The following is a 22,798-nucleotide window of genomic DNA, read 5'->3' as shown; positions in this document are numbered from 1 at the left end:
GATAAATAAAATGACACCAAGCATATATTGTTTTCATCATTTATTTATAGGTGTTAAATATAAAATTCTAAGAGGAATGACTAAATTGTTAAGGAAACCAAAAATGCACTGGTCTAACATCACCTTGGTTTTTCATCCAGAGAGTTCAAAAATGTTTTCACAGCATTCACAAATTCAATAGGTTTTTCAGCATGTACAGCATGCCCGGCATCTTCAATGGAAGTTATATCAGCATTGGGGAACAGCTTACGTACCCTATCAACCCCTTCAGATCTGTGGACAAAATGGAAGTTATATCAGCATTGGGGAACAGCTTACGTACCCTATCAACCCCTTCAGATCTGTGGACAAAATGGAAGTTACATCAGCATTGGGGAACAGCTTACGTACCCTATCAACCCCTTCAGATCTGTGGACTAATTGTAACAGTAATATGGAGTGTAACTCGTTTGACAAGGCTACTTAATTTAAATATTTAACTAGCAAAAATAAAGTTTAGATATATAACCATGCAATTTTATTGAATGTATCCATGCTAAATGACACTGCTGAGATTAATTTTTTATTCATAGCTAGGAATTGAACAATTTCTTTCCTAGATAAACATCCAGACATGGCTGAGGGGGGTGGGGGGGGGGAAGTGTCAACACAGAATGCTAACATGAATTATTAGAAGATCCGTTATATGACTCAAGTTAAAGATTATTAATTACTCAAATAATTTTTTTTAATTTAGTCAGGCTTTAGGCTCACTCACGTGTAGTGTGGGGATTTGGTACCAAAAATAAACAGGGCTGGTTTTGTGAAAGGTTGAGCCTCTTCATGGGGGAACTGGTGGATGAAATCGTAATTGTTGAGGATAACATCTAAGTTCATCCTCCATTTTATTTCTCCATTCTCAAACTCTCTCAAGTTGGTCAGGAGAAACTGGAGAACTGCACGATTCTAAAACCAAACCACAAAATGAGAAAAAATATATTAGTTGGACATGGAATTTTTTTAAATAGTTGTACAGGTAGATTTCGTCCTTTAGGTAGATGTACTTACAGTATAGTTGTACAGATAGATGTACTAACAGTATAGCTGTACAGGTAGATGTACTTACAGTATAGTTGTACAAGTAGATGTACTAACAGTATAGCTGTATAGGTAGATGTACTAACAGTATAGTTGTACAAGTAGATGTACTAACAGTATAGCTTTACAGGTAGATGTACTAACAGTATAGCTGTACAGGTAGATGTACTAACAGTATGTTGTACAGGTAGATGTACTTACAGAATAGTTGTACAAGTAGATGTACTAACAGTATGGTTGTACAGGTAGATGTACTTACAGTATAGTTGGACAGATAAATGTAGTTATAGTATAGTTGTACAGATAGATGTACTAACAGTATAGTTGTACAGGTAGATGTACTAACAGTATAGTTGTACAGGTAGATGTACTAACAGTATGGTTGTACAGATAAATGTACTTACAGTATGGTTGTACAAGTAGATGTACTAACAGTATAGCTGTACAGGTAGATGTACTAACGGTATAGTTGTACAGATAGATGTACTAACAGTATAGCTGTACAAGTAGATGTACTAACAGTATAGCTGTACAGGTAGATGTACTAACAGTATAGCTGTACAGGTAGATGTACTAACAGTATAGCTGTACAGGTAGATGTACTAACAGTATAGCTGTACAGGTAGATGTACTAACGGTATAGTTGTACAGATAGATGTACTAACAGTATAGCTGTACAAGTAGATGTACTAACAGTATAGCTGTACAGATAGATGTACTAACAGTATAGCTGTACAGGTAGATGTACTAACAGTATAGCTGTACAGGTAGATGTACTAACAGTATAGCTGTACAGGTAGATGTACTAACGGTATAGTTGTACAGATAGATGTACTAACAGTATAGCTGTACAGGTAGATGTACTAACAGTATGGTTGTACAGGTAGATCTACTTACAGTATAGTTGTACAGATATATGTAGTTATAGTATAGTTGTACAGGTAGATGTACTTACAGTATAGTTGGACAGATAAATGTAGTTATAGTATAGTTGTACAGGTAGATGTACTAACAGTAATGACTGGGCTTAGCTGGACGTCTGCCAGTTTTCTTGCTTTGACAATTGATGTCCCAGGAGGTATTTTAAAGTTTTTCATCGCCTCTCCATGCTTGCGTAACTCCTCTGCTCCTGGACTGTTGCCTGGGACTACATCAATCGCTATCACGGCGTTTACTGTTTCAGGCTGGCCAAACGCAAAGGTTAATCAATTTTAAGAGCTAATTAATATTAATATAATATATTTATCCTTAAGTAAGTGAAATTCACTTCTCAATTTTTAAATTATTCAAATTAAAAAAATCAGGCTAGATTTTATTAAGTGAATATGATGGCCATCAAGTTTTTGTACCATAATTCTGAAATATTCTGTAAATGATCTGATGATACATTTGTAAACTGGACTCATGATGCAACACAAAAACCTGAACTTTACCTTAGTTAGAGCCAAAGTCATAGCTGTCTTTCCCCCCATGCTGTGGCCCATTACAGCGACATTCGTTAGCTTTAAGTCTTTGATTAAACCTTCCAAGTCATCCGCCATACAGTCATAGTTCAACTCAGGTGTGTGCTGGCTGTCACCATGGTTACGAGCATCATATGTAATCACCTGTAATCATGCCAATAGTCAAATTCAACTGGAAGAAGTTATTTATGAAAATTTCAAAACAAAAGATATTTGTTTGTCGATGTGTGTCTTAACTATTCCTTTTTTTTTACTTTCTCGTATAAACGAAGTATAGAAAAAGTCTTGTAATCGTGCAAAAAAAAAAAAAAATCGAGATTTTTACAAATCTCGACGTTTCACACCTCACTGATACGGAAAAACATAATTTTGCAATCTTGACCGTATGTCTGTGTGTCTGTCTGTGTGTCTGTCTGTGTGTGTGTAAACACGATAACTTGAGTACCGTTACAGCTAGGTTGATGAAATTTCATATATAAGTATTTTATCAAAGTCGTAGATCCTAATCAACTTTTGAGCGATTTCCGATAACCGGAAGAGGTACTTTTTCTACATTGAATTTTTCAAAAGCCTATAACTTGAGTACTATTTCAGATAGATAAATGAAATTTAACATGTAAGTAAAAGATCTAATTCTCTACCGTCTGTCAAATTTTGAGTAATTTCCGTTGACCGGAAGTACTAGTTTACGTTATTTCCGATTTCTCAAAAAACGCATGTAAATTTATAAAGTACTAATAATATTGCGCACTATTATGCACATTTTGTTTTGGCGTTCGCTTGGTGCGCAATTCTTTTTACTTTCTCGTATATACGAAGTATAGAGAAAGTATTGTAATCGTGCACAAAAATCACTTGAAATTTTAACAATTTTCACCGGATTACATCTCAGTCCTTCATCACATCCGAAGTATAGAGGACTTATTTTAATCGAACAAAAATTATCAATCCAGATTTATCAAAATTAAGAGTTTTTATGCGTAATCCAGTCTGAAAAACTGGGCTTTGCAATTCTGTCCGTGTGTCTGTGTGTGTGTGTGTCTGTGTGTAAACACGATAACTTGAGTACCGTTACAGCTAGGTTGATGAAATTTCTCATATTAGTATTTTATCAAAATCGTAGATCCGTATCAACTTTTGAGCGATTTCCGATAACCGGAAGTGGTACTTTTTCTACTTTGAATTTTTCAAAAGCCTATGACGTGAGTAATATTTCAGATAGATAAATGAAATTTCACATGTAAGTATAAGATCTAATTCTCGACCTTCTGTTAAATTTTGAGTAATTTCCGTTGACCGGAAGTAGTAATTTACGCTACTTCCGATTTCTCAAAAAACTAATGTAAATTTTTAAAGTACTAATAATATTGCGCACTATTATGCACTTTTTTATTTGGCGTTCACTTGGTGTGCAATTCTTTTTTCTAAGAGATTTTATTCTATTTGTGAAACTTTAAGTATTTAAAATGGATTAAAAATCATGTCTATAGCCCGAGTTCCCATCCCCTGTTGTTTTATATAAGAAAATTCGAGAAAGTTTAGGGGAGATCACTCCCGGTTTATTTTCTATGAGATTCTATTCTATTTTTAAAAGGTTAAGTAATTAAAAATCATGTCTATATTCCAAGTTATATAAGAATATTCGAGAAAGTTTAGGGGAGATGACTTCCGGTTTATTTTTACAATGGTTTGCCTAACAAAGATATTGTATGAATTATTTCCCTTTACAACTTCATTCAGGCATAAGGAATAAGAGTATCACCCTGCCTAAAGGCATCTTTCAATGCAGCAAATAATTGCAAGGTGTAAGAATTGGGAGGTTATGAAACTAAGACATACCCATGTATGCTGAGCGGTATTTCACTAAACCAAATTTGTGTCTAGAGTCAATGAAAAACTAAAACTTTACCTTCCTGCCATCACTAGCAAGATGCTTTGATAGACTGTGCAAATGTCCTTTAGCACCATACAGACCATGAAGGAATATAAGTGGGGTTTTCTTAACGTCAATTGTGTTCTTATGGTCTGGGTAAGTTGTGTACGACACCTGAACATGTGCACTGTACAAGTTTCAAATTCTTAATTAAGATATATATATATATATATATATATATATATATATATATATATATATATATATATATATATATATATATATATATATATATATATATATATATATATATATATATAGGCATTGTTGCATTGTCGGGCAAGCCGTTGAGAGAATTAGCCTATACATAAAATTGAACATTGACTCTTTTGTGAGATTGGCATCCGGCACCCGCAACTGTACACATATCGCTAAAAACTCTCTACCCCACCGCCACAAACCTGCACCCCCCCCCCCCTCCCATCTCAACTCTCTGTCCTCACCTAAATTCCATCCATCCATAATTACAATTGAGCCAATTTTTAAAAATAAAAGCCGTGGACCGTGTTTTCACTGCTACGTCGAAAATGTGTCAATATTTTTCTAGTTTTAGCCTTAATAACAATTTGTTTGTTGATCTAATTTACCTCTAATCAATATGCCGCTACTTAAAATTTTGTGTTTGTCTCCTTGTTCATTTGCATTAATACCAAAATGATCCAATCGCCAAGAAACTTTGGGAAGTCCTTTAGAATAATTCAGACAAACTTCTACTGACCGTGACATTTCCTACCACAACTCCATACATTGGGAGCAGTGCCTCTGATAAGGGGTGCATTCAGTGTTTCTTCCAGACTTTTTTCTCCGGGGGGGGGGGGGGGGGGCACTTGAAATTTTCGAGGGGGGGGGGGGTCGCGGTAGACTTTCTTCAAGGGGGGGGGGGCAAAGCCCCCATCCCCCCCCCCCCCCTCCCTGAAGAGATGCCTGGAAGAAACTGCATTTAGTGGCAGGCCTTTTATGCGGGGATGATGTGCTGAGGTCATTTAACACCTCTCAAGACAACAGGCTTGCAATAGTTATGATCATGGTTATGAGCAAAGGTGTGCATGAAAACTAACGCTTTATGCTCCTTATTTTCATTGAGCATAGCATTATAGAAGTCTTCCATCATTGACGCAGTAGCGTAGCGAGGGGGGGGGGGTTACATATGTCCCCGGGCGCCGACCTTAGGGGGCACCAAAATGGGTTGGAAGAATAAATTGAAAGGTTGAGGGGGGTGCAAATCGAAAGTTTGAGGGGGGGGGGGGGGGCGCAAATCGAAATCTCGAGGGGGGGGGGGTGCAAATCGAAAAGTTTGTCCCCGGGAAGGGTCGCTACGCCTCTGCATTGACGTCACGCATCCAGAGTTTCTTCCAGGCATCTCTTCGGGGGGGCGAAGCCCCCCCGAAAAATTTTTACCGCCCCCCCGAACGAAATGAAATTTATATAATTTATATAGAAAATATATACTTTTAACAGTGTCCGCCCCCCCGAAGAAAGTTTACCGCCCCCCCGAAGATTTCAAGTGCCCCCTCGGAGAAAAAAGTCTGGAAGAAACACTGCACGCATCCTCCGCTCCCCGATCACCCCTTCATTATAGGTCATAAATTGCGGTCCTACGTAAGTTGACGTCACATTAACATAGCCTATGTGACATCGTTTATGGACAACCCCATATCAATCATTTTGGGTATTCACTATTTGGTATCAACATTTTGACAACAAATGTTATTCAAAATGTGTATGAAAGGTTAGGACTTGAGATCTACCATAAATGACATCCCGCACTTAATCAGTGGAGTAACTGGTTTTTGAGAGACGTTTTACGTGGGAAGGGGGAAACACGAAACGTTATGTATGTCGCCTAATACAAAAATGCTAAAAACATTCTTTTTTGTTAGAATTATAGCTTGACTTCTTAAAAGGCAGGACAAAAAGGTTATTTTCGACATCAGGACTATTTCGTGACAGCGAAAATGGGTGGGAGGGGGGGGGGGGGTTCTGAGGTGAAGAGAGGTAAAAAAAAAAAACGTGACTTCATTCTTGATTAAATCACTAATTAAAGAGGAAAAACATGAAAACATGAAATAAAAATTGCAAACAACAATAGTAGTAGTAGTAGTAGCTCTACAAAAATCGGGATTTCCTTAATTTATAAAAAATTACATCAAGTCAAGTCAATTAAAAACATAATTTAAAAAAAAAAAAAAAACGCATACTTTGTATTTAAAAACAAGACAATCGAATTTAACAGCAAACTATTTGTATACAAATAGAAATTAAAGGGAAATGACTCAAAATATTTTCTCAAGTTGGCCGCTGTTTTTAAAAGCAAATTTAGTATCTGTTGTTAAACGTTAATTTCAGGATATTTTTATTGATTTAACCCTTAACTGTGGTTTAATATTCAATTATCTTTAGTATTTTAGTAGAATATTCAATAATATATTCATATTCAAGCCATATTCATTAGTTACCTTATCCCTACATTACTAGCGCCTGCCGAATTGATTACGCTAAAACGATAAATAGATTACCTTAGTTAGATTAGATCTAGATCTAATTACTAGATTCTAATTAGTATTACTATTAGTATTAAAAAATTAAATACAATTATAAATAAAATTAAAATTACACGGGTGAAGAAACTGTTGAAAAATGCTTCCATTGCTTACAAGGCGTTTTTGTAAAATAATAAAGCCTGCCGATACGCATTATGAACAAATGCAAGTGAATTTATAAAGTAGTAATAATATTCCGCACTATTATACACCGATTGTATGGCGTTCACTTGGTGCGCAATTTTTTTCTACGAGATTCTATTTTATTTAAAAAGTTTAAGTAATTAAAAAGCTTGTTCTTGCCCGAAGTTTTGCTCGCCCGTTTCGATCTAGACAGACAAATAAACAGGATTAAGACAGACAAAGGAAGCAAGTGAAATGAAAGCTCATAATAAAAGTTAGTAACTACACCTGGAGGTTAAAGATGAAACATGACGAAGCCATGGTCAGCGCTGGACTGCCCGATTCAGCGATTGTCTTTGGACTGACCCAACTGAATGCTTCAACTAATTGACCGCTTTATTTTTAAAAATCGTTTAATTCAAACCCTTGTTATCATCTTAGTTTCCAGTTCGTGGCCAAGACACGTGGGCAGATGAAGTCAGAGGCGTAGCGAGGGCGGGCGGATCGCACCGGGAGACATCATTTAGGGGGGTGACACCAAGGCAAAAAAGCATATACACATACATGTTCGCGTATGCGGCATATATTTAAATTATAGGCCTATGTAGGCCGACACAAACACACACACACCCCCGAACGAAATGAAATTTATAAAGAAAATATATACTTTTAACAGTCTACCGCCCCCCCCCCCCTCCGGAGAAAAAGTCTGGAAGAAACACTGGTCACCCCCCCCCTTTCATCCTTAGCTTATCCTTATTGTTGTCAGACATGTCCCCAGACCCTGTACCCATCAACCTTTTAAACTGTTGTCACAACTGGAAGGCATGTTCTAGCAAGTAGTTCGCAGGCTAGCTAAACTGATAGTTCGGTACCTGGCCCACTGACCCATCAACCTTTTAAAATGTTATCAAAACTGGAAGGAATGTTCTAGCAAGTAGTTCGCAGGCTACCCATCAACCTTTTAAAATGTTATCACAACTGGAAGGCATGTTCTAGCAAGTAGTTCGCAGGCTAGCTAAACTGATAGTTCGGTACCTGGCCCACTGACCCATCAACCTTTTAAAATGTTGTCACAACTGGAAGGAATGTTCTAGCAAGTAGTTCGCAGGCTACCCATCAACCTTTTAAAATGTTATCACAACTGGAAGGCATGTTCTAGCAAGTAGTTCGCAGGCTAGCTAAACTGATAGTTCGGTACCTGGCCCACTGACCCATCAACCTTTTAAAATGTTGTCACAACTGGAAGGCATGTTCTAGCAAGTAGTTCACAGGCTACCCATCAACCTTTTAAAATGTTGTCACAACTGGAAGGAATGTTCTAGCAAGTAGTTCGCAGGCTACCCATCAACCTTTTAAAATGTTATCACAACTGGAAGGAATGTTCTAGCAAGTAGTTCGCAGGCTAGCTAAACTGATAGTTCGGTACCCGGCCCACTGACCCATCAACCTTTTAAAATGTTATCAAAACTGGAAGGAATGTTCTAGCAAGTAGTTCGCAGGCTAGCTAAACTGATAGTTCGGTACCTGGCCCACTGACTCATCAACCTTTTAAAATGTTATCACAACTGGAAGGCATGTTCTAGCAGGTAGTTCGCAGGCTAGCTACACTGATAGTTCGGTACCTGGCCCACTGACCCATCAACCTTTTAAAATGTTGTCACAACTGGAAGGCATGTTCTAGCAAGTAGTTCGCAGGCTACCCATCAACCTTTTAAAATGTTATCAAAACTGGAAGGAATGTTCTAGCAAGTAGTTCGCAGGCTAGCTAAACTGATAGTTCGGTACCCGGCCCACTGACCCATCAACCTTTTAAAATGTTATCAAAACTGGAAGGAATGTTCTAGCAAGTAGTTCGCAGGCTAGCTAAACTGATAGTTCGGTACCCGGCCCACTGACCCATCAACCTTTCAAAATGTTATCACAACTGGAAGGAATGTTCTAGCAAGTAGTTCGCAGGCTAGCTAAACTGATAGTTTGGTACCTGGCCCACTGACCATAGGTCATCCCACGACCCAATTGTCCCTCACTGTCAAAAGAAATCCTCGTGTCTAGCATCTGTGTGAAATGCTCGATTCTTGTAAATGTTGAGGTATGTTTCGCGCCAGCTGTTTGGTTATCTAACGACACTAAAAGATTGTATATCTCTTAACTGACATGCTTTCTTTAAGACAAAAACACTCATGTTGCACAATACTGATCTGTCTATGATACTGTTTCAGTGTTTACTTAGGAATTAGGAATGTTTATTTTTTGAACTCAAGCCTGTTTTTTTTTTACTACTGTGATGTTGGATTTAAATTATTGAACCTAGTCAGTAGTCAATTTTTACTTCAATAATTTTTAATGGACCACTTTTAAATTTAAAAAAAATGTAGAGATATTCCATGCAGTTATCAATGCATTAAAAAAAGTACTATTTTGAAAATTTATAATGGTACACCTACGCAGAGTTTATTTCCCATATTTCTTTTTTCTATACTCTCAACATTACAAACTTTTGTTTTTATTCTCCATAGGCTTAATTGGCCCCATAATTTTTACACTAAAACTGTCATATCTATACATAATTTTGGTATCATTTTGAAGCAATTAGTTCCTTTAATATGACCATGTCGTTATTTTGTCATTTTCATTTATTAAAAAAATTCGTGCAACTAGCTATCAGCTAGGTTTTTCATCCAGAGAGTCCAAAAATGTTCTAACAACATTCACAAATTCAATAGGTTTTTCAGCATGAACAAAGTGCCCGGCATCTTTAATGGAAGTTATATCAGCATTGGGGAACAGCTTAGGTATCCTATCAACCCCTTCAGATCTGTGGACAAATTGTAACAAAAATATGGGGTCTAACTGATTTGACAAGGCTATTTAATTCTTTTTAAGAAAATATTTAACTAGAAAAAATAAAGTAAAAGGTCATATCTAGATCTATGATAAATGAACACACTGTAGATATTAATTATTAATTCATAACTAGGAATTGAAATTTTTTTTCCTAGATTAGATAAATAACAGCCAGACCAGGTTGAGAGGGGGGGGGGGTGTCAACACAGAATGCTAACATGAATTACCATTTACCAGAAGATCATTTATATGACTCAAGTTAAAGATTATTATTTAAAGAAGTTAAAACAAAATGTTAGCAAAAATTTGGGCTCACTCACTTGTAGTGTAGGGATTTGGAACCAAAAATAAACAGGGTTGGTTTTGTGAAAGGTTGAGCCTCTTCTTGAGGGAACATGTGGATGAAATCGTAATTGTTGAGGAAAGCATCTAAGTTCATCCTCCATTTGATTTCTCCATTCTCAAACTCTCTCAAGTTGGTCAGGAGAAACTGGAGAACTGCACGATTCTAAAACCAAACCACAAAATAAGAAAAAATATATTAGTTGGACATGGAATTTTTTAAAATAGTTGTACAGGTAGATTTTATTGTACAGGTAGATGTAATTACAGTATGGTTGTACAGGTAGATGTACTAATAGCGTAGATGTACTTACAGTAATGACTGGGCTTAGCTGGACGCCTGCCAGTTTTCTTGCGTTGACAATTGATGTCCCAGGAGGTATTTTAACATTCTTCATTGCCTCTCCATACTTGCGTAGCTCCTCCACTCCTGGACTTTTGCCTGGGGCTACATCAACCACGATCAGGGCGTTCATTGTTTCAGGCTAGCCAAACGCAAAGGTTAATCAATTTCATAAAACAGTATTTAAATTTAAGAGCTAATTAATATTAATATTATATATCTATCCTTAAGCAAGCAAAATTAACATTTTAATTTTTAAATTAATCAAGTTTAAAAAATTAGGTTAGATTTTATTAAGTAAATATGATGGCCATCAAGTTTTTGTACCATAATTCTGAAATATTCTGTAAATGATCTGATGATACATTTGTAAACTGGGCTCATGATGAAACACAAAACCTGAGCTTTACCTTAGTTAGAGCCAAAGTCATTGCTGTCTTTCCCCCCATGCTGTGGCCCATTACAGCGACATTCGTTAGCTTTAAGTCTTTGATTAAACCTTCCAAGTCATCCGCCATACAGTCATAGTTCAACTCAGGTGTGTGCTGGCTGTCACCATGGTTACGAGCATCATATGTAATCACCTGTAATCAAGCCAATAGTCAAATTCAACTGGAAGAAGTTATTATGACAACTGCAAAACAAAAGATATTTGCCGATGTGTGTTCTTAACTTTACTATTTTTTGTAAAATGGGTTACATTACAAAGATATTGCATGGATTATTTCCCTTTACACGTTTATTTAGGTATTAGGAATAAGAGTACCACCCTGCCTACAGAGTTTCTTCCAGGCATCTCTTGGGGGGGGGGGGGGGGGGGACGACAAATGAGATGGAATTTATATAGCAAACATAATTTTACTAGTGTCGTCCCGTTTCCCCCCCCCCCCCCCCCCCCCCCGGAAAATGTTGACCCTCAGATAAAAGAGTCTGGAAGAAACACTAACACTGCTTGCCTAAAGGCACCTTTCAGCAGCAAACAGTTGCAAGGTGTAAGAACTGGGAGGTTATGGCACTAAAGGCTTGTGAGGACCTGTGAGGGTGGGGATTTTTACGAAAGGCGGAACGAATGAATCCAACAACACGCAGTTCAAGTTCAACTATAATTGTTCTTTATTAAAATGATATATATGTTCAAGTTTCTACCTAACTGATCTACACTGTACTATTTACTTCTACTACTGACTGTTCACTATACTACTAACTCCCACGACCAATCCTAACACTATCTACATTCTACAACCTAACACCTTCTCTACTCTTCGCTATCTAATCATGATCTCCTAACTATCTACATTCTCGGCCGTCTCTGCCCGCTACCTAACAACTACTGGCCTATCGCTCTACTGCCCCACGCCTCAGTGGTCAGCTGACCGTCCCACGTGACCGGTCAGCCCTGTGCGCCCATTGGCCTCTCTAACCAACCAACTAGGCCTATAGTCTGTTTCTGCTAAACTATATCTGCTCAACATGTCTGACGTAATCTTGCGTCATCACATATCTCCCTCCCTTTCTGTAGCTGACAAATTATATTTTTCAGCGTCTACTACTAATCTAATACATCAACAACTATCTATCTTACTACTCTATTCTATCCCTAACATCAATCATGTAAATCAAATACAAAATGGGACAGCACAGTTTACAAAAACATAAAATCTTGTATCTGTGTTCTTGAAAAAAAAATGTCATTGTTTTCGTTCTTGTGTAGGTATCCTGACGTCTGTGGTGTCTCTGCTTGATAATGTATGTCTATGTTTCATGGTATGTGTGAATCCAATCATGTGAAACTCAGTTCTGGCTAGGTTGTCGTGTACTGGCCTTGAGCTAATCTTAGTAGAATGTGTAACTGGTTGAACGGCTCAGCGAGCAGTGTGTTTGTGTAAGTGTTATGTAATCGCTGGCGTTCCTCTGTGGTGGGTGGGTTGTGGCGTTGGTCGACGTAAATTCCCGTGAGGCGGGTGTACGCGTAACTTTCGTTGGTCAATGTGATGACGCAACAATCTCAACGCTGGTTGAGACGTCCAAGCAGAGTGGTTATACGATGAACTGAAGCTGTCTGATGCGGCGGCGAACAATGACGTAACGTTCCGACGCTGGGAACTTGGACGATGGGTCTTCTACCCTTTGTATGTGCCGACGTAGGTGTACGTAGCTGGCGGTCTGTTATTCAACCCCAGTGCGGGGGCGAAGCGGTGGCGATGCGTCCGCTGTCTTGACCAGGGCAATTCTCTGTTAAGCAGGGCTGTTCGCTGTCCAGGTAATTCAACGTAATCAGGGCTTCAGGTGGCGGCATTCTTTGAAGTGTCGGCTTCATCTCGTCTCATTCTGAATAGCGCTGGTGGGTCTGAAATTGTATTACGAGACCATGAGCAATGGTTTTACGTGACTATCTTAGTGCCCGCGCAGACAAGTATTCAGACAGAGGTACCTTCCATTAAAAAAACCTCAATCCCAAATTTAAACGTGCTGAACACTTGTCTGGCGGTACATACAGCATACAAAATTAACATTACAAAAATAACATTACAAAAATAACCAAATACAAAATAGTACACTCTAATCTAACAACAATCTGTAAAGCCTAATAAACTCAATAGACGTAAACACTACTAGAGCTTAGAAATAGCTTCACAAAAAGAATAGACATGTAAGTGTATATCAATAATCGTGCCGTTTCAAATAACATTTGAACACGTAATCATATAGTGGAGCAGCTCTCACTATCTGACTTCTGACAAAAAACAGGCTGGTTTGACTTAATGACTGACTTCACTTTTGACTTTAGTAACTTGACTTATTTCACTTTGACTGACTTCACTTTGACTTCAGTAACTTGACTGACTTCAATTTAACGACTGATTCCACTTTGACGACTTCAATTACTTCAACTTGACGACTAACTTCACTTTGAAGACTAACTTGACTTTGAAGACTAACTTGACCTCGACGACTTCACTTCAATTCAACTTAAAAGACTTCACTGACCGACTTAAACTTCGACGACTTAAACGTCTTCACTTTGACTTCAAAGACTTTTTCTTTGACTTCAACGACTTCAATATGACTTCAAAGACTTCACTTTGACTTCAACAACTTCAATATGACTTCAAAGACTTCACCGACATCACTTTGACTTCAAAGACTTCACTATAACTCGACGATTTCACTTCTTCACTATGACCTCAACGACTTTAATATAACTTCAAAGACTTTTCTTTGACTGCAACATGACTACGTCACTATGACCTTAACTACGACTTCAACAACTTATTGACTGACTTGACTGACTTCAAATAACTTCTTTGACTTCAGTTCTGACTTATACTTCACTGACTTCAATAACACAATTGACTTCAGATTTGACTACACTGACTTCTGACTGTACGACTTCACGTCGATTTCCTCGACTACTTAGATCAACACAAAAACTCGACTTGACTTCACTTTTGTCCGTTGTTCAAAATCATTTATGGGGACGGTCCGGGTCATATTCTTGGTCATGGGGTTGATGTTCTTGGGCAGTTGCGTGTTATCTATGTGCTGTACTTTCCGTTTCACTAATTCTAACGCTAACTCTGCTTTTGTTCTTGACATGCTTTACTATCTTGACTATCTTGTTTCCTAATTTATTCTCTACAAATGTTTCAACTTCTTCTCCTGTTTTGTCTAATAGTATGCCCTGTTTATAGCATTGAAACTCTGCCTCCATGGTTGTGTATGTGTATGTGTGTGTGTTGAGGAAAGTAAACAAAACTAAGGCAACAGGGCGTAACAATAGAATGTGTAAGGCAGAAAAACCACTGGTACAAACTATCCAGCACGGGTATAAACCCAAACGTTTAAAAAAAATGATGGAAGGTACTTATCTTTTTGAACATGGTGACTGTTCCCTTGTATTGGTAATCCACTCGTTCCGGTTGAAGAAACCCGCTGTTGTGTTGAGTTGAAGAAAGCTGTACACCAGATGTACTCCGTCATGAGTAGCTGATATACTTTCTTTCCTGTCCTCGACCCGCGCTCCACCAGATGTGAGGGTGGGGATTTTAAGGGAGGCCGGAACGAATGGATCCAACAACACGCAGTTCAAGTTCAACTATAATTGTTCTTTATTAAAATGATATATATGTTCAAGTTTCTACCTAACTGATCTACACTGTACTATTTACTTCTACTACTGACTGTTCACTATACTACTAACTCCCACGACCAATCCTAACACTATCTACATTCTACAACCTAACACCTTCTCTACTCTTCGCTATCTAATCATGATCTCCTAACTATCTACATTCTCGGCCGTCTCTGCCCGCTACCTAACAACTACTGGCCTATCGCTCTACTGCCCCACGCCTCAGTGGTCAGCTGACCGTCCCACGTGACCGGTCAGCCCTGTGCGCCCATTGGCCTCTCTAACCAACCAACTAGGCCTATAGTCTGTTTCTGCTAAACTATATCTGCTCAACATGTCTGACGTAATCTTGCGTCATCACAGGACCCTACCCAGGAGTACCCATGTATGCTGAGTGGTATTTCACTAAACTAAATTTGTGTCTAGAGTCAATGAAAAACTAAAACTTTACCTTCCTGCCATCACTTGCAAGATGCTTTGAAACACTGTGCAAATTTCCTTTAGCACCAAACAGACCATGAAGGAATATAAGTGGGGTTTTCTTTACATCAACTGTGTGCTCATGGTCTGGGTAAGTTGTGTACGACAGCTCAACATCTGCACTGTAAAAGTTTTAAAATCTGAATTGAGATATATCTATTTAAACAGCAAACAACAAATAGATCTATATCACAATATACTTCTATTACAGTTTAAAGTAAGCCTTAACAATGTGGCAACTTTTTCGCACATTACTAGCCTCGGCCGATTTTACGCACCTAAAATAAATAAATAAAATTATAGATCTAAATAAATAGTATTAAATACTAAATACTAAATAAATAGGTAGTAAATAGGCCCCTACATAACAATAAATTATAAATATTTTTTATTAGGCCTATTAGATAGATAACCTAAATAAAATTACATTGGTGAAGAAACTGCTGAGAAATGCTTCCATTGTTTACATTGCGTTTTCGTTAAATTATAAAATAATAAAGACTGTCGATACGCAACATCAACAAACGAAACTTTACTCCTCAATCCGATCATTGTTTGTTGGACTAGATCTAGATCTTCTTATTTAACCTTTTTTTTTGTTTCATCCGTGTATAATAACCGCTCAAGTTTTTTAAATGTTTTATGATTCAGAGTAGCCTCCCATTGAATTCCATTGTTGCCAGTGTAAACTATGATAATTTAACAGTTTCTAAACACTTTTATTAATTTATTTGCTTCAATTTTACATATTTTACCAATAAGTTGCGAGTTATGTCTAAAGCCAAAGTAATTATGGTTGGACCAACTGCGGTAATATTTTAATAACTTATAGATCTATTTAAAATTTTACGACTCAATATGGATATCATGATGAGATCATGTCAATAATTTTAAATAATAAATAAATTATTAAATAGGGCCTATCAATTTATCATCAAACTCAAACATTTAAGAATTTATTTCAAAATTCATCATTTAGTTAGGGGTTAGGCCTTAGGCCTATTGAATTTTAATTAATAATTAATTTAATAATTATTGGACTACGTTGATTGATAGTATTTTGTACTCAGTACTGTACTAGATTAGATCTAGATCTACTAGACATAACTATTTTAGTATTTTATTAGGCCTACTAATTAATAATTAATTAATGTCTTTTTTAGTTTTAATGACCTAGATCTAGCTAGTTACTAATACTTAGTAATACTTAATCTAAGACACTATGGTTAGATCAGAGTTTCTAAAGTTAGTAATAGTTTTAGATTTTAGGTTATAAAATAGATAGATCTAGATCTAGTAATCGTAATTAATAGACCTATATTATATTTATATATATTTATATAATAAATATGAGACTTTATTTTCATATGTTGCTAACTCTTACTGGTGACTAATTAGGGCCTACTAATTATAATTAATTATATTAACGAAGTGTCTATTCACAGCCGGCTGCGAATAGCCGTATTGGGGCTATTCACAGTCGTGACTGTTTTTGATAGATTTAAATTTTAATGTTAAAAATATCAAATTGAGCATGAAGATGTGTGGTCGAGTGGTCATAGGGAGAGGCTGTCATGCCAGAAGGTGGGTGTTCAAATCCATCAGATGCCAATTGGTCTGACCCTTAATGTATGCCTCTTATTGTTATTATCAAAATATTTTTTTTACAATTATGTCTAGATTCTACTTCAGTTACTCATGGGAGGGTTATTTTTGTTAATTTTTTTTCGTTTGTGACGTAATTGTTGGCATTTCAGCAAAAAAAAAAGACCTGTCCCGTAGATTTTTGCTAAGAGAAAAAACAAAAGTGTGATGGAAACTGAATAATAGCTGATGAAAAGGACATCCTATTTCACCTGATATTTATTCTAGATCTATGTGATAATGTGAATTTTTAATGGTAATTGATAGTTGAATAGCAATGTGAACAACCAAATAAACTAATGCTTAATTAGTATTATTCATTTAAAAATTACTAGATCTATTATTCTAGTGTATAGATTTAAAGTGTAAAATTGATCATCTAATCATCCTTGACCTACGTAGCTTGTAGCAGATATGTCTGATATGAGCCTAAATAAAAGTTAATCTATACCTCATTCCCCAGTCACAATAAATGCTTTTATTATTTTAAGATATTATTCAGTCGTATTTAGTATGAAATGACAGCCGACTGTGAATAGCCGTATTGGGGCTATTCACAGTCGGCTGGGAATAGCCCCAATACGGCTATTCCCAACCGGCTGGGAATAGCCATGGCCTTATATTAATATCCTACTAAGTCCTATAGCAAACTAAGTTAAATCCTAACAAATCTTAAGAGCAGCAGAGGGGGGGGGGGGGGAACAGTATCCATGGTTACGATATTGTCCTGATATTTTTGTAGAAAACAGTTTTGACTTTAAACATTTATAACAATAACTGTTTATAATATTTAGAATATAGTGTATCACAAGTATGATATATTACATCTTATATTTTTGACAGTCTGGAAAAACATTTTTAAGCAATTTTCTAGCAGACGCAACAGAATTCTCAGGTGGAGAATACCACCCTACTCAAGGTGTCAGGTAGGTACTAAAACTAGTTTGCACATTCAATAACAAATTTCAGAATTTTTCTCTGTGCCTCACATATTAGTAGCATCATTTTATAATTACTTTTGTGGCCTTGCAATCAAGTAATAGAGCTCATGCATGTTTTTGCAAGTTTTATTGCTCATTTTGTCTAAATGGTACCAGATGTATGATGGGGAAATGTAAAACTTGAGCAGATTCATTTTAAAATTACAATTAGCATGACTGTTTTTAATAGAATTCTTGAGTTTAAAATAACAATTATCATGACTGTTTATTTTAGAATTCATGAGTTTAAAATAACAATTAGCATGACTATTTATTTTAGAATTCTTGAGTTTAAAATAACAATTAGCATGACTGTTTATTTTAGAATTCTTGAGTTTAATAACAATGAGCATGACTATTTATTTTAGAATTCTTGAGTTTAAAATAACAATTAGCATGACTGTTTATTTTAGAATTCTTGAGTTTAATAACAATGAGCATGACTATTTATTTTAGAATTCTTGAGTTTAAAATAACAATTAGCATGACTGTTTTTAATAGAATTCTGGAGTTTAAAATAACTATTAGCATGACTGTTTATTTTAGAATTCTTGTGTTTAAAATAACAATAACCATGACTGTTTTTAATAGAATTCTGGAGTTTAAAATAACAATGAGCATGACTGTTTATTTTAGAATTCTTGAGTTTAAAATAACAATTATCATGACTGTTTATTTTAGAATTCTTGAGTTTGAAACTGGAGCTGCTGATACAGGACGTGGTGGGATAGATGTGGAACTATGGGACTGTAGTGGTGACAAAAAGTAAGGATGGTCTTTGTAAACAAATATCAGTTAAACTTTTTGTAAACAAATACCAGTACAGTGTTTTTAAACATTTCATCCTCTCCACACCTTTAACCATCCCTGTACATTTTTAATGACTGAATAGAGTTTTACTTTTACTCAAATATATTTTTTAAAATGCTTTCTGAAAAACGGCCTTCCCCCTCCACCCCTATCATTCATTCACAAGCTTGTCTAAAATTTACATAATTTAAAATGTGTTTGTCAAATTTAACTTGAGACTAATAAAATGTATTTTGTGAGCAGGTTTAACTTGAGGCTAATAAAATGTATTTTGTGAGCAGGTTTGAACCTTGTAACTTGAGACTAATAAAATGTATTTTGTGAGCAGGTTTGAACCTTGTTGTAACTTGAGACTAATAAAATGTATTTTGTGAGCAGGTTTGAACCTTGTTGTAACTTGAGACTAATAAAATGTATTTTGTGAGCAGGTTTAACTTGAGACTAATAGAATGTATTTTGTGAGCAGGTTTAACTTGAGACTAATAAAATTTATTTTGTGAGCAGGTTTGAACCTTGCTGTAACTTGAGACTAATAAAATGTATTTTGTGAGCAGGTTTAACTTGAGACTAATAAAATGTATTTTGTGAGCAGGTTTGAACCTTGTAACTTGAGACTAATAAAATGTATTTTGTGAGCAGGTTTGAACCTTGCTGGCCAGCAATGGTGAGAGATGCCTCTGGTGCTATTTTTGTATTCAACCCCGACCACCCAAATCATGATAAAGAGCTGGATATCTGGTAATAAATACATTTGAACACTAACATTTGCTCTATTATTGGAAGATTAAAGGCAGATGCTTTCAGAGCATCAATTACTTCCTTTTGAAAAAATATAATTATTTCTACTTATATGGAAGTATACTCTATACCTCTGTACCATACATATTCACAATATAAATTATATACAAAATATGCATTGGTCCTTATAATAATATCACTTATTTATCCATCATTATAATATTTTAATTATAGAAATAAATGCTGAGACATACGGTAATAAGGATGCAAATAAAGTCATGGTGACCTGCATTTAACCTCCATATTAATTCAATGTCATCATGACATTTTTTATCTCCATATGCAATAAATTTCTTTATGACATGTTAACAGCATTCAGGAGTAGATAATAACTTTGTAACTTTAAAGATAAAATATCTATGCAAAGGATTGCTCAGATGAAACAATTGATTGGGAATTATATGTTTTCTGTGTCCTTTAAAAATGTCAATATATTTCCAATGTCTTTATAAATTTGAGCTTTGAAACTACTATATTTGATTGTAATTTACCATAGGTATAACTTTATAATTGGGAACCAGCATCTCAAAGAGTCTCAGTGTTATGTATTTGCTCACCATAAGCCCAACACAGCAGGGGAATCATCAGAACCATGTGAGTTCAATAGTTTCAATAAGGTGTCCATATCAAATTGATGAATTTTTATCCATGTGTGATGTACATAAATAAAAACATGTAAAAAGCGGAGGTTAAAGATTAGTGGTGCAAAGATTGCTGGCTCATAATGAAAACTTGGTTGAATAATTTTATTAAAAATATTTATTATTCTATTTATTTTTAAAGTATTGGTTGCTACAAAAACAGCAAACAAAAATTAAATAAATGTTTGCAAAATTTTACATTCATCTTAAACTTATGAAATACAATCCAGAAAACTTGCTTGATAGTTTTAAAAATAATTTGTGTATCTGAAATTCAAATAACCAGAAGTAAATAAAGAATTATTGTGTATAATAATTAGATTTTAGAAATCACAGTTTCAATCTACAAGTTTATTTTTTCCTTTTAGAAATTTTTGTTTTGTAAATAGAGCATCATGAGTAAGGTTTCTGCTAGCCTTCTTTGGTCATGTAAAAGTAAAGTAAGTAAGGTTCTCTTTCAAACCTGATGGTCTAAGGTTCACTTGTTTCTGTGACCTCTGCATTTAGAGGGATAGTGTGGTCAGCACTATTCCCAGCTGCCTTTACTTTCCCTAATGTGAGTTGAGTACCCATCAGAGCTGGGTGGACTCAGGGACGGTCTTGTGACTTGAACCTAGATTTGAACCCAAGACTTACGGGTTAGCGATTCAGCTCTCTACCGCTAGGTCACTCCGTCCCATCTTTGGTCATGGACTTCCTGATAAAATACTGTAATATTTTGAAGTTATCTTACCTACAGCTGCTAAAATGCCCAGTTTTGCTCTAAAAATTTTCCTTGCTTCAGTACAATAACACTTTATTTTCTTTCTAAACACCCTGCTTACTTTTATTTTTATTTTCAAAATGTTGTAATGATAGAAGTTAAGATAAGCCATTTTTAGAAATTATAAGGTCAGGTGATATTTTTTAAATGTATTTCAGTAAACTAAAACAAAATAGCTCTTATCTTTGCTGTCTCTTTCTCTGTGAATTAACACCTGCACGCTCAAGCACTTACACTAAAGTGCAGATCCACATTTTTAAAAATCTCTCTGCTCTTGTTATTTGAATATCAACAAAGAGCAAGCAAGGAATCATGTAGCTTGTTGTAGCGTACATTGGTTTTGTTCATTCCTCAGCCTAGAGCTGAAATTTCTACAAATTAAAGTTATTTGCCCCGCCTATCATAAACCAACACCTAACATCATTTATCCCTGCATATCTTACAGCTAAAATTATTTGTCCATGTTTCTCATACAGCCAACAGCTAAAATTATGTATCCCTGTCTATCCTACAACTAAAATGTTGTATCTGTCTATCCTACAGCTAAAATGTTGTATCTATCTATCCTACAGCTAAAATGTTGTATCCCTGTCTATCCTACAGCTAAAATGTTGTATCTGTCTATCCTCCAGCTAAAATGTTGTATCTGTCTATCCAACAGCTGAAATGTTGTATCTGTCCTACAGCTAAAATGTTGTATCTGTCTATCCTACAACTAAAATGTTGTATCTGTCCTACAACTAAAATGTTGTATCTGTCTGTCCTACAGCTAAAATGTTGTATCTGTCCTACAACTAAAATGTTGTATCTGTCTGTCCTACAACTAAAATGTTGTATCTGTCTGTCCTACAGCTAAAATGTTGTATCTGTCTATCCTACAGCTAAAATGTTGTATCTGTCCTACAACAAAAATGTTGTATCTGTCTATCCTACAACTAAAATGTTGTATCTGTCCTACAACTAAAATGTTGTATCCCTGTCTGTCCTACAACTAAAATGTTGTATCTGTCTGTCCAACAGCCAACAGCTTCAGTAAGATCCCCCTCCTCCACACCAGTCTAGACGAAGACGCGGAGGCTGTGAGACGAGAGTTCAGCAGATTTCTCTCATCACTTGTGAAAGCCATGTCTAGCAATAGAGAGCAAGAGGAACTAACTCTAATGAACCAATAAGCTCCCTTTAGTCAGACATTTTTTACTGTGATACTTTTTATACTGTTTTGTGTTGGATACATTTAATTTGTTTTTTTAAAACTAAATTTTCCATGGATATGGTGAAGCAGAAATATTGTTTTTTATTACAAATAGACACATAAGGTAAATACGTAATTGATTACAAAATCTTTTCCCTATATTTTAAATTCACATTTATTGGCATTACTTCTAAAGTTAGAACTTTGATATAAAATTGTGCTTTCCATAGCTGAATATGATCCTGCAATTTAAGAACTGTGCCATATATTAAATTTGGTTTAACATTGTTGAGATAAAACTACTTACAATACTAAGGTATATGAAGGTTCAGCACTACTTAATGTTGTATTATAAGTGTTTTATAGTTTCCTTATAGTCATGCAAGAGTTTTGAAACATGGCAGCTCAAAATATCAGAAATTTATTAAAGTTGATTTGAATTTTTAAAAATTGTGTTGTTTTTTTTAAACGGCCATATCAGTATGGGAAGTTAACAAATCTTCTGGATCTGTCATGTAGCCATGATCTGTTATGTACAACAAAGACGTAGCGACCCCTCCCGGCGCCTGTGGACAAAGTTTCAATTTGGCGCCCCCCTCCCCCCCATATATTTTTCATATTTATTATTCAAAACTGCAGCTAAAATGAGCTTTTAATTTTTTTTCAACCCATTTTGGTTCCCCTAGGGTC

The 22,798-nt window shown here is 35.8% G+C and overlaps 3 protein-coding genes across 3 annotated transcripts; 1 reads left to right on the top strand and 2 right to left on the bottom strand.

The window, feature by feature from the left end:
- Nucleotides 1-58: 58 nt before the first annotated feature.
- On the bottom strand, nucleotides 59-7,171 carry LOC131946433 (protein ABHD11). The gene is made up of 6 exons (XM_059307194.1): nucleotides 7,088-7,171; nucleotides 4,450-4,600; nucleotides 2,511-2,684; nucleotides 2,091-2,261; nucleotides 758-945; nucleotides 59-273 (listed from the first exon to the last, which is right to left on the bottom strand). Exons 1-6 carry the CDS (start codon nucleotides 7,165-7,167, stop codon nucleotides 120-122), a joined length of 918 nt encoding a protein of 305 aa, XP_059163177.1. The 5' UTR covers nucleotides 7,168-7,171; the 3' UTR covers nucleotides 59-119.
- Nucleotides 7,172-9,586: 2,415 nt separating this feature from the next.
- On the bottom strand, nucleotides 9,587-15,888 carry LOC131946438 (protein ABHD11-like). The gene is made up of 6 exons (XM_059307205.1): nucleotides 15,708-15,888; nucleotides 15,252-15,402; nucleotides 11,079-11,252; nucleotides 10,640-10,810; nucleotides 10,304-10,491; nucleotides 9,587-9,954 (listed from the first exon to the last, which is right to left on the bottom strand). Exons 1-6 carry the CDS (start codon nucleotides 15,830-15,832, stop codon nucleotides 9,801-9,803), a joined length of 963 nt encoding a protein of 320 aa, XP_059163188.1. The 5' UTR covers nucleotides 15,833-15,888; the 3' UTR covers nucleotides 9,587-9,800.
- Nucleotides 15,889-15,957: 69 nt separating this feature from the next.
- LOC131946440 (intraflagellar transport protein 22 homolog) lies at nucleotides 15,958-22,546 on the top strand. Its single transcript, XM_059307206.1, has 6 exons — nucleotides 15,958-16,090; nucleotides 17,768-17,850; nucleotides 18,586-18,669; nucleotides 19,354-19,452; nucleotides 20,009-20,106; nucleotides 21,937-22,546. The coding sequence occupies exons 1-6, from the start codon at nucleotides 16,052-16,054 to the stop codon at nucleotides 22,086-22,088; spliced, it is 555 nt and encodes a 184-aa protein (XP_059163189.1). The 5' UTR covers nucleotides 15,958-16,051; the 3' UTR covers nucleotides 22,089-22,546.
- Nucleotides 22,547-22,798: the final 252 nt, after the last annotated feature.

Source organism: Physella acuta, unplaced genomic scaffold (genome assembly GCF_028476545.2).
Source record: "Physella acuta isolate Inbredline_101_S28 unplaced genomic scaffold, ASM2847654v3 ptg000561l, whole genome shotgun sequence".
Classification (NCBI taxonomy): domain Eukaryota; kingdom Metazoa; phylum Mollusca; class Gastropoda; family Physidae; genus Physella; species Physella acuta.
The sequence above is the reverse complement of the archived record's forward strand: the minus strand, read 5'-3'. Positions and strand labels throughout refer to the sequence as shown.

What these genes read in the sequence shown, in the direction of transcription:
- LOC131946433 (XM_059307194.1), bottom strand. Translation starts at nt 7,167, where the DNA reads ATGCGTATCGGCAGGCTTTATTATTTTACAAAAACGCCTTGTAAGCAA. An exon ending in TGACTTTGGCTCTAACTAAG is followed by an intron (nt 2,262 to 2,510) that starts GTAAAGTTCAGG and finishes GCGTTTGGCCAG; the next exon opens with CCTGAAACAGTAAACGCCGT. An exon ending in AGCTAAGCCCAGTCATTACT is followed by an intron (nt 946 to 2,090) that starts GTTAGTACATCT and finishes GTTTGGTTTTAG; the next exon opens with AATCGTGCAGTTCTCCAGTT.
- LOC131946438 (XM_059307205.1), bottom strand. Translation starts at nt 15,832, where the DNA reads ATGATCGGATTGAGGAGTAAAGTTTCGTTTGTTGATGTTGCGTATCGA. An exon ending in TTGCAAGTGATGGCAGGAAG is followed by an intron (nt 11,253 to 15,251) that starts GTAAAGTTTTAG and finishes GCTTGATTACAG; the next exon opens with GTGATTACATATGATGCTCG. An exon ending in TCCAAATCCCTACACTACAA is followed by an intron (nt 9,955 to 10,303) that starts GTGAGTGAGCCC and finishes ATTTGTCCACAG; the next exon opens with ATCTGAAGGGGTTGATAGGA.
- LOC131946440 (XM_059307206.1), top strand. Translation starts at nt 16,052, where the DNA reads ATGTCTAAAGCCAAAGTAATTATGGTTGGACCAACTGCG. An exon ending in CACCCTACTCAAGGTGTCAG is followed by an intron (nt 17,851 to 18,585) that starts GTAGGTACTAAA and finishes TGTTTATTTTAG; the next exon opens with AATTCTTGAGTTTGAAACTG. An exon ending in GACTGTAGTGGTGACAAAAA is followed by an intron (nt 18,670 to 19,353) that starts GTAAGGATGGTC and finishes TTTTGTGAGCAG; the next exon opens with GTTTGAACCTTGCTGGCCAG.